General features: G+C 44.3%; 1 protein-coding gene across 2 annotated transcripts in view; it reads right to left on the bottom strand.

Moving 5' to 3' along the window:
* Positions 1-15599, bottom strand: part of DOCK2 (dedicator of cytokinesis 2) — a 437527-nt gene that overhangs the window by 379951 nt on the left and 41977 nt on the right. For both annotated transcript variants that reach the window (XM_064376547.1, XM_064376548.1), the window contains exons 8-12: positions 15417-15571; positions 9975-10056; positions 3907-4042; positions 1424-1499; positions 398-474 (exon numbers count right to left, since the gene is read on the bottom strand). In XM_064376547.1, coding sequence (XP_064232617.1) covers positions 398-474; positions 1424-1499; positions 3907-4042; positions 9975-10056; positions 15417-15571 — 526 coding nt within the window. The remainder of the gene's footprint in view (positions 1-397; positions 475-1423; positions 1500-3906; positions 4043-9974; positions 10057-15416; positions 15572-15599) is intronic.

Here is a 15599-nt window from a genome sequence, read left to right as displayed (position 1 = left end):
AGATCTCTGGGCCTGAATCCCACTAATTATTTCTAGCAGTGTCAGCCTGTGGCAACTTATCCCACTTCTCTAAACCCAAAGTGAGGATGATACCACCTATCTCACAGGCCTGGGGTAAGAATGAAATCAAACAAGGTAACTTATTAAAGTGCCTGGAACACAGGAGATATTCAGGGTGTGTCAGTTCCTTTCTTCTTTTGGGCACAAGGACATGCCTCCAATTTGCTTCAGGAGATGTGACTTCTATCCCTATAGATCATATGTTCCCTTTCTTCCCAGTGGTCTGTCTGGAAGGAAAGCTAAGCATCCCAGGGGTCAGGATTTTGATTCATTTGCTAAAGAGTCAGGGGCTCCTAAGCTGGAGCAAGCCTAGCCCACCGGCACATTAGCACTATACCTTGCCCTCCACTGTCCCCCTTGGAGGCTATGACTTTGCCCAGCAGGCTGTGTAGGAAGTCATTCTCAGCTGTAACCCTGGAAAGGAAAAGAGAGTATGAAATGTGCACATGGTGACCTCACTTGTGTTTCAAGGTGCCCTTGAAGGGAGCTCCCCAGCCCCTCCACATGCCTTAGGTGAAAAGTGAGCTTGCATGTGTCAGCTCAGGGTATATACTTGCCAACATGAGGCACAGCACTTTTTAATCACAAAGCAATATGGCTCTGAAATTTGGGAATATCGATGCTACAGATTGAGGCCATTTTTTCTTCTCCAGGAAGATGCTTAAAAAGGTAGGATTCCAAAACTTTCAACAGGCATATCTGCTCGGCAAGGGCGAAGACTTGAGTTGCTGCTGCTAAGTCATAATCACACGCCTTCAGCAAAGTCACTAGCCTCATTACCTAGCCCATCCATAGGGTTATTAAGTACTGATGATACCCTCAAACTGGGGTCCTGCTTTCTGGAAGACTCTTTTTGGAACAGGAGAGGAGAGGACATTCACCTTCCTTACTACCCTCCTCCTAAGTCATGGATATGTCTATCCACAAAAGCCAGGTTAAGATTCCCTGCCACACACTCCTGAAACGCTGCTGCTTCACAGCTTTGTGGTTTCAGCTGCACTTGTAATTAATGCATTAATCTTCTGTTGATTATCTGTTTAATTCCCCGTCTATACTATGAGCTCCATGAGGACAGGGTCCATCTTGTTCAGTACTTCATCCTCCACACCTAGCACAGTGCCGGCCTCTGCCAGGCTGCCAATAAATGTCTGTGGAATAAATAACATCTGATGAATGAATGGGTGAAGAGCTGTTTGGTTTTGAGTGCCTGGGCACTGAGCCAATGATTCTCACCCTGCGCTCCCCTTAGGAGGCTCCACCTGCCTATCACTAACTCAGGGAACCAGTGCACTCTGAGCTCCAGCAGCCCTTGATGACAAAGGGTGTGGTTGAAGAGAATGGAAAGAAATGGGAAATGTCTTACGGGTGAAAAGGAATGAAGTGCTGCTTTTCTTCATCACTCTCTGCTTTCCCCTTGATGATGTCTGTTATATCCATAACTAGAAAGAGGAGAGAATGAATTAATGGTTCAACTTCATCCTGCTCCCAGGAAGGGATGACAGTGGGATGAGCCTGTGGGACAGGAGGTAGGGCCTAGGTTGCCTGGGGGTCAGGAAGGCCTAAAATGACAAGCAATCCTGTGCTGCACAATACACAGGCAGCAGAGGTTCCTGGCATGCAGCACCGGGGCAAACACCTCTAGGCAAAGCAGACTGGGAGGTCAGCAGGCCAGGGAGGCATCCAAGAGCACCATGGCTTAACAGAGGCCAAAGGGAACGGGTCAGAGCTGTGGCTGTGGAATTCAGCCATTAAATTTGGATTTGACACATATGTATTGAATGTCGACAGTGCCTACAAAACCGGAGAGCAGTGATTGGGTCTCTGTAGGATCTGAGAATCTCATGAAATATTCACCCTTTTTTCATAAGCATACTCATATGTACAGGCACATAACAGTAGAATCCTCAAATCCTGCGATTCCAGTGGGATCCTGGATCCTCTGAAACCTCTCCTTAAGTCAGCCACTAAAGGCCCCAAAACCAAGGTAAAGAAATCTTACACTGGAATGGGGATTATAGAAATTGGAGCGAAGGAGAGGGCTGAGAAAAGCTACTCCAACGAGCCCATACCCTAGTTACAGAAAATATCTCAAACACTCCAGGCACTGGACAGAGGGCCATTAAAATTGCTTGCATAATAATCAACCAACCCCTGACTGCATCTAGGTAGAGAGGGAGTCACAGAGCAGACAGGAGGAGAAACTGAGCACCCATCTAACAGACTCTCCTCATCCATCCTCAGTGCTGTGATTTGGGCAGGGCAATTTCCCTTCGGCTCCAGAGTTATTCATAGGACATGATAGATCTCTCCCTGCCCAAAGTAAATGCTCTGAAGATGAGCATGTGACCTACATTAAAGCTCCTGGGGCTTCTGTTGAAACTATTGGGAAAGAGGTACATTCTTTCCACTGGGTTTCTAAGTTGGTAGAATGCAAGCTTAGAACACCTGGCTGATAATTTGCCAACTCACTGGACAGCCATCTTATTAGTAACCCAGCATGAGGACATAGGGGCTGAGCAAGAAAGAGACAAATTCTTCATAGTAAGCCAGCATGAGGACATAGGAACAAGAAAGAGACAAATTGATTTGAGTTCCTGGATCCAGCTATGCCTGAAGCAATCTATTCATAAGCCTTTCAGTTATACTAATAAAGTACCTTTTTTCTTCTTCTACCAGTTTAGATCAGATCTCTGTCACCTCACACCCAAGAGAGGGCAGACTACAGCTGAGGACAAAGACACACTTTGCAGTAAGGTTAGAGGATTCTCACTGCCTTAACAGAAACATTGTGACGTCAGAAATGCCCCACAAGTAGAATCAGAGCATTTTTTTAGAGCAGTAGAGGATTTCATGAATTAACCAGGTGCAAGTCCTTCATTTTGCACATAATAAAACTAAGGCCCTGGAGAAAATGCTTACCCAACATCACTGGCTAGCTAGCTAGCCACAGTGCCAGGTTAAAAAACCCAGTGAGCTCGGTAAAACATCCTCCACTCCCCGACTTTGCAAGCAGTGCCAGGGGACTAGTTGGAGAATCAGCAGGTCTGTGATTACAGATCAGAGTATCTGGAAGTGAAAAACCTGTAACACTGAGCTTAGCTATGGTACACAGGGGTTAGAAATGATATACTATTAAAAATTTATATTTTAATAAAAAGAATAAAACTGGCATATCAAATTGCCGTTTTCACATGTACTTAAATTGCCATTGGTGAAAAACATACATTATATAAAGTAGGTTGATTAAAAGAAAATATAGATAAATAATAGTGCAAGTGGTAGTCAAATATAACTAAAACCATAAAAGTAGGACAAGAAGGATGAAGCCTTAGAAACCCCAAGAGAGCTAAAGCTTGGAGAAGAAAGCAGAGCTGACATTGCCATGTGCAGCCTCATGACGAGCTCCACCTCGGGTCACACCAACTCTTCAAATGTCCGTTTCCATCTAGAATTTCGATGTGTGGTAGGTGACTCATTCTGTGTAACTGCATTTCCTGTCCTAGATATATTTTTTAAATGATTTGCTCCTCATAATTAGATCCTGCCTGTATTGTTTTTCCTTTTTCACAGAGCTGGGGAGCAAAAGCACCAACTGCTCAGACGGCATCGGTCTCCCCACGCTCTGCTCCAGACAAGAGTAGCTCATGATTCACTGTGTTCATCATAAATCTGGACTTAGTCACCAATTATTTCGATTTAGTCACCAAAAATATAGTTATTAAGGGCTGTCTGGCATAAATTTTGCAGGGGTCAGGGGAGGAGGGTGGGAAAGAAGTATTCATTAAAATTCAGCCACATAAAATGTATACTCCAATAAAAATTAGTGGTGCAGAGTGTGTCCCTTACCTGCCACCCCAAAGGGCCTCCTCAGTCCCTGCGTGCACTTCTTTGTACCAGTATCCTTAAGATCCATCTTCCCAACCCGAACTATTTGACAAATCAAGTAAATTTTATCCCTGTTGAGGTCTTTGTTTCCAAGATCCTGTAGGGAAAGAAATTAAAAATTATCCATCATGTGCTGAATGGGAAAAAAAAGTAGACAAGAAAACCCAGTAAGAGTAATTTCTGAGGGGTGTCCGTAATACTCGCTATACAGAGACCAATCATATAGTAAGTCCTGGAAAAGGTAGAAAAAACAAGGCTCTCACACCCATTTTACACATAAGCAAGGTAAGGTTTGTGAAGGAAAATGAGCGATCAAACTCTAGTGTTTAATCCCAAGTCTTCCCTTTCAAAATGCTAGGACGAGAGAAGGGTAGAGGTGGAATATCAGCTGTACAGATGGGATTCCTGTATGCAAGGTGATGGATCCAAGAGTAGCATTTGCTACAGATAACTCGGGTAATGCCATCAGTCACATCATTGCTCAGAACCTCTGAGAAAGAAGACAGAAGGAAGAGGGAAAAATCATAACAGCTACCATTTTCTGAACACCTAAAGTGTGGCCATCAGTCGGGTTGAAATGGTACTAACAACCCCAATATCTCAGAGCTTATAGCACAAAAGTTTACTTCTAGTGCAGTCTACAGGGCCAATGCAGAGGGGTAGGGGCTCTCATCCCTTCCTTACTCTGGGCCCCTGGCTGGCAGCTCAATCTCAGCGCAGGTGCTTTCATCGTCTCTGCAGCAGGGGAAAGGAATGTGGCAAATTACTTACTGGCTCTTAAATCATCTACTCAGGAGAGATGTACATCACTTTTGCTTGCATGTCATTTGCTAAAGCAAGGCATGTGGCCACACCTAACTTCAAAGGTTCAGGAAACTGCACTCAACTATCTGTGTGTGTGTGTGTGTGTGTGTATGTGTGTGTTGTGTTGTGTTTTATTTTGAGACAGAGTTTCACTCTGCCACCCAGGCTAGAGGGCAGTGGCATGGCCACAGCTCACTGCAGCCTCAATCTCCCAGGCTCAAATAATACTCCCACCTCAGCCTCTTGGGTAGCTGGGACTACGGGCATGAGTCACCATGCCCAGTTAATTTTTTTTTTTAAGATGGGGTCTCACTATGTTGCCCAGGCTGATCTCAAACTCCTGGGCTCAAGAAATCCTCCCACATCAGCCTCCCAAAGTGCTGGGATTACACACATGAGCCACTGGACCCAGCTCAACTGAGTCTAGAAAATCCAAAACTGGTGAAATGCACTCATGTCTCATGCACTGTGCTAAGTGATTCATGTATCATCATACTCAATCTCTCAGATCTCTGAAGTATCTGAAGTATATACAATTATTACATCCCTTTTACAGATGGGGAAACTGAGGCACAAGGAAGATAAGAGGCGTCCCCAAGGTTATGACCATAGCCCATGAGACTCTGGGCTTTGAGCCCAGTCCCTGACACCAAAGACCGTAAATGTAGCTACTACAGTACAGCTCATTTATCATCAGAAGGGCATGCAGAAGGGAACTCCTGACTGTTTGCTCAAATCTAAAAGCTTCAGTGATCCTGGGGCCCCCTGCCAGTGAGGATCAGCTAGGGAAGAAATGACAAGGCATGCTGTTGCCATTAGAGCAGAGTGCCCTGGGCCAGGTCTCAAAAGGGAACAGTTTCTTCTCCTTCGAGTTAATTCTCCTGTGGGCAAATGCACTGGGAACAAGTTGTCAGCTCACATCAGATCCAGGGCTGAGGCAGAGCAGCCATCCCCAGCCTCTCACTATGCAGGTATAGGAGGAAGCGGGTGGGGCCGTGTAATGTCTCTGTGGAACAAGGCAAGGCCCACACCTTCCTGCTTGGTGACTGTGATGGTTAAATTTTATATGTCAACCTGGCGAGGTTGTAGTACCTAGCTGTTTGGTCAAACATCAGTCTAGATGTTGCTGTGAAGGTATTTTGTAGACCTGATTAATATCTAAAACCAGTTGACTAAGCAAAGGAGATGACGTTCCACAACGTCCATGGACTTCATCCAACCAGCTGAAGTTCTTAAGAGCAAAACCTGAGGTTTCCCAGACAAGGAGGAATTCTGCCTCAAGGCTGTAGTATAGAAATCCTGCCTGAGTTTCCAGCCTGCCTTTCAGATCTCAAACATATATTCCATGGGTTCTGTTTCCCCAGAGAGCCCTGACTGGTACAACGGCTGTCCATCCACCAGCTGCAGGAATGGACATCTGCTTTTCAGGCTAAGAAAGCCCCTCCATCATCTGTATCCCTTGCCTTGCTCTGCAGGCATTTGAATTTGAGATCCCAATTATTTCACATCCAGATGGTTGGAACAGCCTTGTCTGTGGCCTGCCTGACTCCTTCCTCCAAACCACTCTGAAATCTCTTACAAACTCATCTTTAGAATTCATGTCTATTATTTCATTTCTCTCCCCCTAACAACATTAATAGCTCCCGATTTCCTACCCTATTCGTTCTACTCTTTCCAATTGGTATGAAAGGACCAAGACTAATATATCCAGCTGTCCTAGCCCGTTGATTCCCCATGACTCTCCGAATATCAGCAGGTTATTTTTGTCACAAAGATTTCTTTATTGCTCCATAAACACACAATGCTCACTTCCAACTCTAGCTCTTTCTTCCTGAGCACCCTGCTCCCATACCTCCCCTCCAATGCTTGCCTCTTCCTCCTCTACATATCCACATCCTTTCCATCCTTAAAACTCTAATCCTGCTGCCTTCATGACTTCCATCCCTAATACCTTCTCTCCTCACATTAGGATTCTTCATATTTTTGAAATATCTAGATTGCTGCCTTTCAGAGGCATCTCAGAGCCACAGAGGCCCTGGTACCCAAAAGCTTCTTAGACATTAAGGGGTTCAATTGCCCCCTAACACCCCAAATTCATATATTGAATACCTAATCTTCAGTGTCTCACGATGTGACTGCATCTGGAGACAGGGTCTTTAAATAAGTAATTAAGTTAAAAAGAAGTCGTTTGGGGAGTATGGCTGGTGTCCTTATAAGAAGACATTAGGGCACGCACACAAGAGAGAAGACCACAGTGAAGACACAGGGAGAAGACAGCCATCTGCAAACCACGGCAAGAGGCCTAGGAAGAAACCAACCCTGCCAACACCTTAATCTCAGACTTCTCGGCTCCAGAATTGTGAGAAAATACATTTCTCTTGTTTACATGAGCTGTGATAGTTATGGCAGACCTAGCAAACTAATATACTACATAAACCTAGAAGATTCCTAGGTAAGCCCCCATTCCACTCTCTTCTCTAAAAATTTTTTTATTTGCTCAAAGGAAGATAGCAGACCTCTAAGAGCTGTCTCATCGGACAGCCCCCACACACACGCCTCCACACTAAAGAATCTCAAAGTGTAAAAAATAGCAAACTGCTCTATTTACATTATAGTCTCTGGAGGGTGTGTCAACTGGAAGTTCTTATACAGAATTGTGCTCCAATGTGTGGTGTCTCCTAGTCACTTCTACTTTGACCTTATGACACTTGAAAGTATTAGGGAAGCAGGGCAATGGAACTTAAAACAAGTGCCACCTGATTTAGGAATTCATTAGTGCTTCTTTTATTGTTTATTCTTATTTCCTGCATGTTAGCAGCCATCCTTAAACTGGGCTAAGTCTTAGGGAACTTCACAGTATATGCTGCTTTCCTCTTACACAGCCATGGTGGGGGCGGGGGGTGAACCCTTAGAAAACAGAAGGAATGTCAACAGTTGGCCAGACCTACATGCCAGCTCCTCAGGCTCAAAGAGCTGGAAGCCTTCCCCCAAAGAGGAGACCAGGAAGAGCTAACATCCAGAGAGGGAAGAAATAAGGCCAGCAAGGCACATGCTTGCCAAGTCTTATCTCATCTCTAATTTAAACGTCACCTCAACACCCAGTTGAAAGTAACTTCCAGTCAAATACCATCACATCACCCTGTTTTAATTATCTGCATTGCTTGGATTGCTTTCTGGCATTGCTTTTGTTTATTTATGCATGCATTTTATTATCTGAACTTACCCCCACTGCACCAAGAAAGCACTCACTGCTGTATCGCCAGTGCTTAGCACACGGCGCACGCATAGTAGGCACTCATCAGCTAGCTCTTGGATCGATATAAGGAGTGAGAGCACCATCACCTTCCTTGCCCCCTGATATGGCTTGGATCTCTGTCCCCACCCAAATCTCAAGTTAAAACATAATCCCCAGGCTGGAGGTGGGACCTGGTGGGAGGTGATTGGATCATGGGGGTGCATTAGACTGCATTAAAAATGATGATGATGATAGTGAGTTCTTCTAAGATCTTGTGTTTAAAAGTATGTGGCACCTCCCTCTGTCTCCCTTGCTCCTGCTCTGGCCACATAGGACAAGCCTGCTTTCCCTTTGCCTTCTTCCATGATGGCAAGTTTCCTGAAGCCTCCCCAAAAGCCCAGAAGCCAAACAGTTGCCAGCATCATGCTTCTCATACAGCCTGCAGAACTGTGAGCCAATTAAAACTCTTTTCTTCACAAATCACCCAGTTTCAGGGATTTCTTTATAGCCATGTAAGAACGAACTAATACACCCCCCAGATCAAGAGTCTGATCATCTCAACAGAGGGAAGCGTCTGCCTGTTGAGCTTGTCAACCAAGGCTCTCAAGTCCACTTGTTCAGAGGAGCTGAGGCGTGGCCCAGGCAGAATTCCATGAAGGCAGGATTACATTCTCATTAATACTGTGTGACACAAATTTACTGATGCTCTTTCCCCCAAGTTTACATCATGAATTGGTTCTCTGCAAAATGAACCACTGATTGATTCCCTGTCCTTCTCCCTCTCATGAAACATCTGTCTCATGGTTTAATCAGGAAGGCCTGTGGGACTCTCCTATTTATAAAGAAAATAAATAGCCTCCTCCTTCTCACTAATAACAGATAAACAGGATGGAGGCACATTTATATATGCCAAGAAAACTTTGCCTAAGCAATTAGGACCTATGATCCTATTACATGCCTCTGGCCCACTTTTTTTTTTTTAGAAAATAACAAACAAAATCAATCAGCTATACCTCAATCTAATCACAACATAACATAAGACATTGCACTTAATGGGCTGTAACTGGAAAATTATTGTGGAGCAAGGTAGGTTAATCTAGCATGTCGGTCACTCCTGGATCCAACTCATCTGTTTGGTCAATGCCCAAAGCCCTTCCTGGTTCCTTCTCTGTAATTTCCCTTGCTGATACAGGCAATGTAGTGAAAAATCTCAGTCTTCTCCCCAAAGGAGCTTACAGACAATGCTAAGGTATTTATGTGTCTTAAGATCACACTGTTAGCACACACCCTTATGGAAACAAGAGGACGAGGAAGGGGTCTCTACTGGAAATTATAACCTTTGTTTATCTCCTTCTTTCCTGTTTCCCCTATTCAGAGCTAAAAAGCCAGTTTTGCTCTCAGAAATAAATCGTCCAAGTAACAATCGATTTCAACATTTCTACATACATGTCTTGCCCAGTGAGTACTGGTATTTAGAAGGATGATCCTAAGGACCCACCAGATCTTTAGTCATCTATGACTTAATTTTGTTCAGAATGTCCAATTTACCAAGGCAGTCAATGTTCTGGGAAGGTCCTATTTTTTTCTGATATATTTTATAAAGATTTTTTCAGAACGCTCTGAATAAAGAAAGGAACTCAGGTTAATCTTGAATGAACTGGAAGACGAAAATAGGTGTTTTACCCAGTTCACCTGGGCATTATTGCTCAAAGAAGTTGGCCCTTGTTTATGTAGCACTCTGCGTATGTTCTGTGTGTGCAGGAGGGAAACAGATAGGGAGAGATGAGGAAAGACAGAGGAGAACATCCATCTTCCCAAAAGCTTCCTCAAGGCACACATGTCCTTTGTCAGCTTTGGATTTCTGCATGAAGCCCAGAATACAGCTTTGCAGGACAGCCACACTCCACCCTGAGCACCCGACCAGCCTCATTTCCAAGGTCATGTGTTTGTGGGTAGGGAACACAGTAATGAGAAGAGGGTGCACACTCACCGTGAAGACCACCTTCAGGTTGTTGAGCATCTCAATCTCCTTAGGGAATCCCCGGCTGCCCCATCGCACCAGGTAGTTCTCACTGTGGGAAGAAGAGCGGCAGCCCATTACTGCCAGGGGGCCCGGCATCCATTCAGTAAAAACATTCACCAAGCATCTACTATGTGCCCAACACCATGCTGGCTGCTGGGGGCATGCAGGTGTTTAAGGCAGACATGGTCTTTCCCTCCAAGAGATCACAGTTGTCCTGAGAGACAGACATTAGACAGGCAAGAGCAAAGAACTATTAACATATGTATATTTGCCACTTCTAGCCCTCTCCCATCTGCTAAGCAAATTCTGGCACAGCTGGCTAATATTTTTGAAGAGCATCTGCATACTGATAGAGGTTATTGAGAACGGCAGAGATGAAAGAGGAAAGGACTTTAGTATATTTTGTTGGACATTAAGAATATATTTACCCTTTCCAGCCCATTCCCCATTCAAGACTGAGTGAAGATCTGAATTATTTTAAGTTACCCTTTGAATGTAGAGCTGTTTCCTTGAATGGAATGTCATACTGTGATGGACCATACAGGGCCTCAGCCATTATCTAAGATACACTTAAATCACTGTTTAAATGCCATTGTGGCACTGTTTATATAAAATTGTGCTACAGGCTAAGCACACTTAATCTGAAAATTCAAACTATGAAATGTTCCCAAACCTGAACATTTTTAAGTGTCAACATGACGCTCAGAGGAAATATTCAACAGAACATTTTAGATTCCAGATTTTTGGATTAGGGATGCTCAGCTGGTAGGTATATATAATGTAAATATTCCAAAACCCAAGAGAAAATCTGAAATGCAAAACACTTCTGGTCCCAAGCATTTCAAATAACGAATAGTCAGTCTGTAGAAAGTAAAAGTTCAGGATGTTGTAAGAGTGTATATCAAATGGGTCTGATCTAGTGTGTAGTCAAGGAAGTATTTGCTGAGGAAATGACAAGAAATAAAGTTGCTCAGGAGAAGAAGGTAGGAAAGGGAAATGTTTCAGGCAAAGTTAACATGAGTAAAGGCCACGAGGCAGGAAGGAGCTGGATGCATCTAAGAAACAGATTCAAGGGGGCTGGGTGGGGTGGCTCATGCCTGTAATCCCAACACTTTGCAAGGCCAAGGTGGGCAGATCACCTAAACGTCGGGAGTTTGAGACTAGCCTGGGCAACATGGTTTCACCGTTTATATTTTTAGTAGAGACAGGTGAAACCATGTTGAAACCATGGGCATTCAAAATAATGGGCATTTATTTAGCACCAATATAGTTGTGCACCAGTATGCTCCTAGACGGCATGGAAAATCTGATGATTCAACTCATCAAACTATATTAAGCTTCTTCTAACTCAAATAAGGGCTAGACTTCTCTATCTTCCTGGAGCGATTAGAAGGACTAGCATGATGGCTGCTAGGAGATGTGAGATGGCAAAGGATCGTACGTCAGAACCTTAATACCCTCCAGTGGGTCTCCATTACTCTCAGCGTCAAGGCAAAATCCTTGAATGGCCTACAAAGCCTATGCGGACTGGCCTCTCCCTCTAATTTTTAAAATAAAATTATCCAGGCGTGGTGGCACACGCCTATAGTCCCAGCTACCTGGAGACTGACGCAGGAGAACTGCTTGAACCCAGGAGGTGGAGGTTGCAGTGAGCTGAAGTTGCACCACTGCACTCCAGCCTGGGTGACAGAGGCAGATGCCATCTCAAAAAAAAAAAAAGAGAGAAAGAAAAAGAAACAAACAGATTCAAGGGAAAGTGACAAGAGAAAAATTAGAGGGAGAGGCCAGTCCGCATAGGCTTTGTAGGCCATTCAAGGATCTTGCCTTGACGCTGAGAGTAATGGAGACCCATTGGAGGGTATTAAGGTTCTGACGTACGATCCTTTGCCATCTCACATCTCCTAGCAGCCATCATGCTAGTCCGTCTAATAGCTCCAGGAAGATAGAGAAGTCTAGCACTTATTTAAGTTAGAAGAAGCTTAATATAGTTTGTTGAGTTGAATCATCAGATTTTTCCATGCCATCTAGGAGCATATTGGTGCACAATTATATTCGTGCTAAATAAATGCCCATTATTTTGAATTAGGAACAAGACTTTTTTAAAATTCAAAAATCAAGTTAGCCTAAGAAGGCATAAAGGGATTCAGCAAAGTTAAAGGGACTTGACTTCCTTTTAGAGTTTTGTTATTCTCTGATGTCTCATTCCTCTCTCTCCAGTCACCCCTAAAAGGTTAATGAGAGCAGACTGAGCAAAGTTCAAGCAGGAAATTGGGCTAATAGCAAAAATGAACATAGTTCCAGATTAACCAACGCTTAAAACTCAATCAAGTTAAATGAATCTTTTTATCTTTTGTGTTTTTTTCAGTAAGACCTAAAAATTTTAGTGGAGTTTGCAGTAAACTAACCAGGAAGGCTCCATCAAAAATTTTTTTTTTTTAATTTTAAATGCTTTCTCAGCTGGTCTGAAGGTAATGAGTTATCTCAATTGATTGTTCACAGTCAGTTACAGATCGAACTCCTTGTTCTATTCTCTCCCCCTTTCTCACTACTGCACTTGACTAGTCTTAAAAAATATATTAAAAAATAAAAATTAAAAAAATAAATGCTTTCTCATTGGTAATGTCTGTACTGTTAGTGAAATGCTTAGAGATATTCCACTACCCTCCATCATATGTAGCAAACCCCTCAGTGACCTAGCCTGCTATGTCTAAACAGCAAGCACCAGCAATTTCTTCTAGGAGAAGCACAATCATCAATAAGGAAAGTAATTTGGAGGGCTGAGCTGACCCCGTCCATCTCACCCAGGGAGATATGGGTGGTAAAATCTGAAGGCTCATGGCACCAAGAGAGGTGAGACCTCCTCCAAATGACACGCTACTCGGAGGAATGAGGAGGACTACTCCAACTCCTCATCACACCATTTATGGGCATAAGCCTTACTGCTAGAGCCTGATACCGGAACTGCTTCTCTTTTGTCCTACAAAAATTTACATTAAATTTCCGAAACAGGATCCCTTCAAGGATCTACTGGGGATCTGAGCATGATTCAGTCCAACACTGAAACATCAATCCCAGCCACATTCTCCCCAGTCCACATCTGGGCCACACTGAAGATGTCTTAAGCTGCCTGTTGTTCACTGTAGGTCGACCCTGGCTAGAGCAGGCAGGAGCCCAGATTTCTTGCTTAGGGAAAAAGCAGCTCTTCAGAGTGAGACTGACATTGGGAGTGTTCCCAGATTCCCCTGTCCCCTTCCTGCATCATGCGTCTTCTCTTCTTCCTTTGCTTTCTCCTCTTTTTACCATTGCTAGTTTCTGCCCCCTTTGTCCTCCTCCCTCTGCTCATCAACACTCTCCCAGGGCTGGCTTTTGTCTCCGGCACTCTCAGATATGTCACTCAGGCACACCCCATTGAGCACAGCATGCCAGGTGGCACAGCAGGGAGCACAGCTGCCACCTCACTGATTCATGGCCTCCCTCCACAGAGCTGGTCCAGCCATCCATCACTAAGATGGGCCAGCTGATCACACTCCCTTGTCAATGTGGCAGGCAGTGAGGACTTTCAGGATCCATTGTATGTCATAGGCCCTATACTATTCTCTCTCAGTTGCTTCCAAAGCTCCTGAAACTGCAGCCAGTGAGCCTTTCAGGAACCTTGGGAGTAACTAACAGGGAACAGCAAGGGACCTCTGCCTCTGACACCCAAACCATTTCAAGGTGGGCCTAAGGGACCAGGAACACTCATTCTCAGTGTCCACTGAGGCTGAGCCAGGTGAATTGGGCTGACTCTTCGATGTTAGGGACTTTGGTGCATAATAAAAAAATACCTTTCCACCATAATGGTGCTGAAACCCTGGTGAGAACTATTTAGAATATTTGACACGACTCATTTTTATTGATGACAGACTTAAGTGGGAAATAGCTTGTCTTTGGAGTCAGATGGGCATGTGTATAAATCTCAGCTCTGCCTCACTTCTTCACCCTAATGACATGGATTAGATGAGACAATGTACAGACCCCAGTACAGTCTGCCGAGATGGACAGCCTCTCCAGTTGTCATGCGTGTCTTCAGGAGGCCACTGTTTACTAAAGTACCACTATTAACTAGGCATGGTGTATTCATTCATTTAATCATCATAACAACAAGCCAGAAAGACATCATTTCATCCATTTTTCCCACAAAGGCAGAGAGATCATGTCCTAGCTCCTTTCTAATGTGTGTCTCTACAAAAAATCAAAAATCAGCCGAGTGCAGTGGCACATGCCTGTAGTCACAGTCAGTGGCCTCAAATACAAGACCATGTCTTGGCTTAAAACCCCAATGGAGGAGAGAGGCAGTGGTCACCTGGGAGGCAGGATGGTCTGAGCCACAAGCAGAGGCCAGGGGTCTGGCAGTAGGAGCTGGAGGAACACCAAAGTCTCTTCCCTGGAGAGTCCCAAAACTATTTTCCCTTCCTTGAGCCGAGGCACCCAGAAGTTCCTCCACTTCCTCCATTTCCAAGAACGACTTATTAAAGTAGTAATAACAGCCACTGCCCCTTGCAGCACAGGCATCATGTGCCAGGCCTTGTGTATCACAAGCTGTTTCTCATGAAAGCTTGAAAGAAATGACGCTGTGAGGTCAGTACTCACATTGTGCAGATGGGAAACTCAGGCTTAAGAAACATTAACAACCTGCCAACCTTAAGAAAGAGTAAACAGTGGGGCCAAGATGTGAACCCAGACAGATCTCAGAGCCTATACCCTTAGCCTATTGTTGCTACAGAGGATTTGAAGCATTCATTTCTTAACTCCTATTTTGAAAGTAGATGTTGGTGGGGAGCAGTGGCTCACACCTATAATCTCAGCACTTTGGGAAGCCAAGGTGGAAGGATCACTCAAGGCCAAGAGTTTGACACTAGACTAGACAACACAGCAAGACCCCGTCTCTACAAAAAATTAAAAATTAGCTGGGTGTGGTGGTGCATGCCTATAGTTCCAATTACTCAGGAGGCTGAGGTGGAAGAATCGTTTGAGCCCAGGAGTTCAAGGCTACAGTGAGCTGTGATTGCACCAATGCACTTCAGCCTGGGCAGCAGAGTGAGACCCTGTCTCAAAACAAAAAAGAAGTAGATATTTTTATTCTAGCCAATGCTTCTTATCTGAATCTTGTTATTTCTGGCAGCTTTCCAGTTATCAAAATCTATTTTACAAAACCCTACAACCAGAAACTCCACTGTGGGAAAAAAACTGGTGGTAAATAACACTTCCACGTGAGTCCTACACCCTCCAAAGAAGTTATTTCTACATTCTCAGTCATGCTCAGTCTCTTTTCTAGGTTGAAATTGCTCCACAAGTGATGATGGAAAGAAAAGATGCTCTGTGCATTGCTTCCCAGAGACAGAGAAGTAGGGCAACACTGGATACTCCTACCTTATGACTGTTTGCTTGTTGGGGTCGTAGAGAGACATGAAGAGCTCAGCATCTTCCCCAATTCTGCACACAAAGTTTCTCACAAAGACGTAGAGGCTATGGGTGGGGGATGAGGAGATCCGGGAATACATTCCATAATCTGGCTGGTCTTTTGACTGAAAGGCAGAAGGAAGAAGGAAAGAA

Source organism: Aotus nancymaae, unplaced genomic scaffold (genome assembly GCF_030222135.1).
Source record: "Aotus nancymaae isolate 86718 unplaced genomic scaffold, 86718_ANA_hifiasm-v0.15.2.pri h1tg000015l_1, whole genome shotgun sequence".
In the NCBI taxonomy this organism is placed as follows: Eukaryota; Metazoa; Chordata; class Mammalia; order Primates; family Aotidae; genus Aotus; species Aotus nancymaae.
Note: the sequence above shows the minus strand (reverse complement) of the source record. Positions and strands in the feature narration are given on the sequence as shown.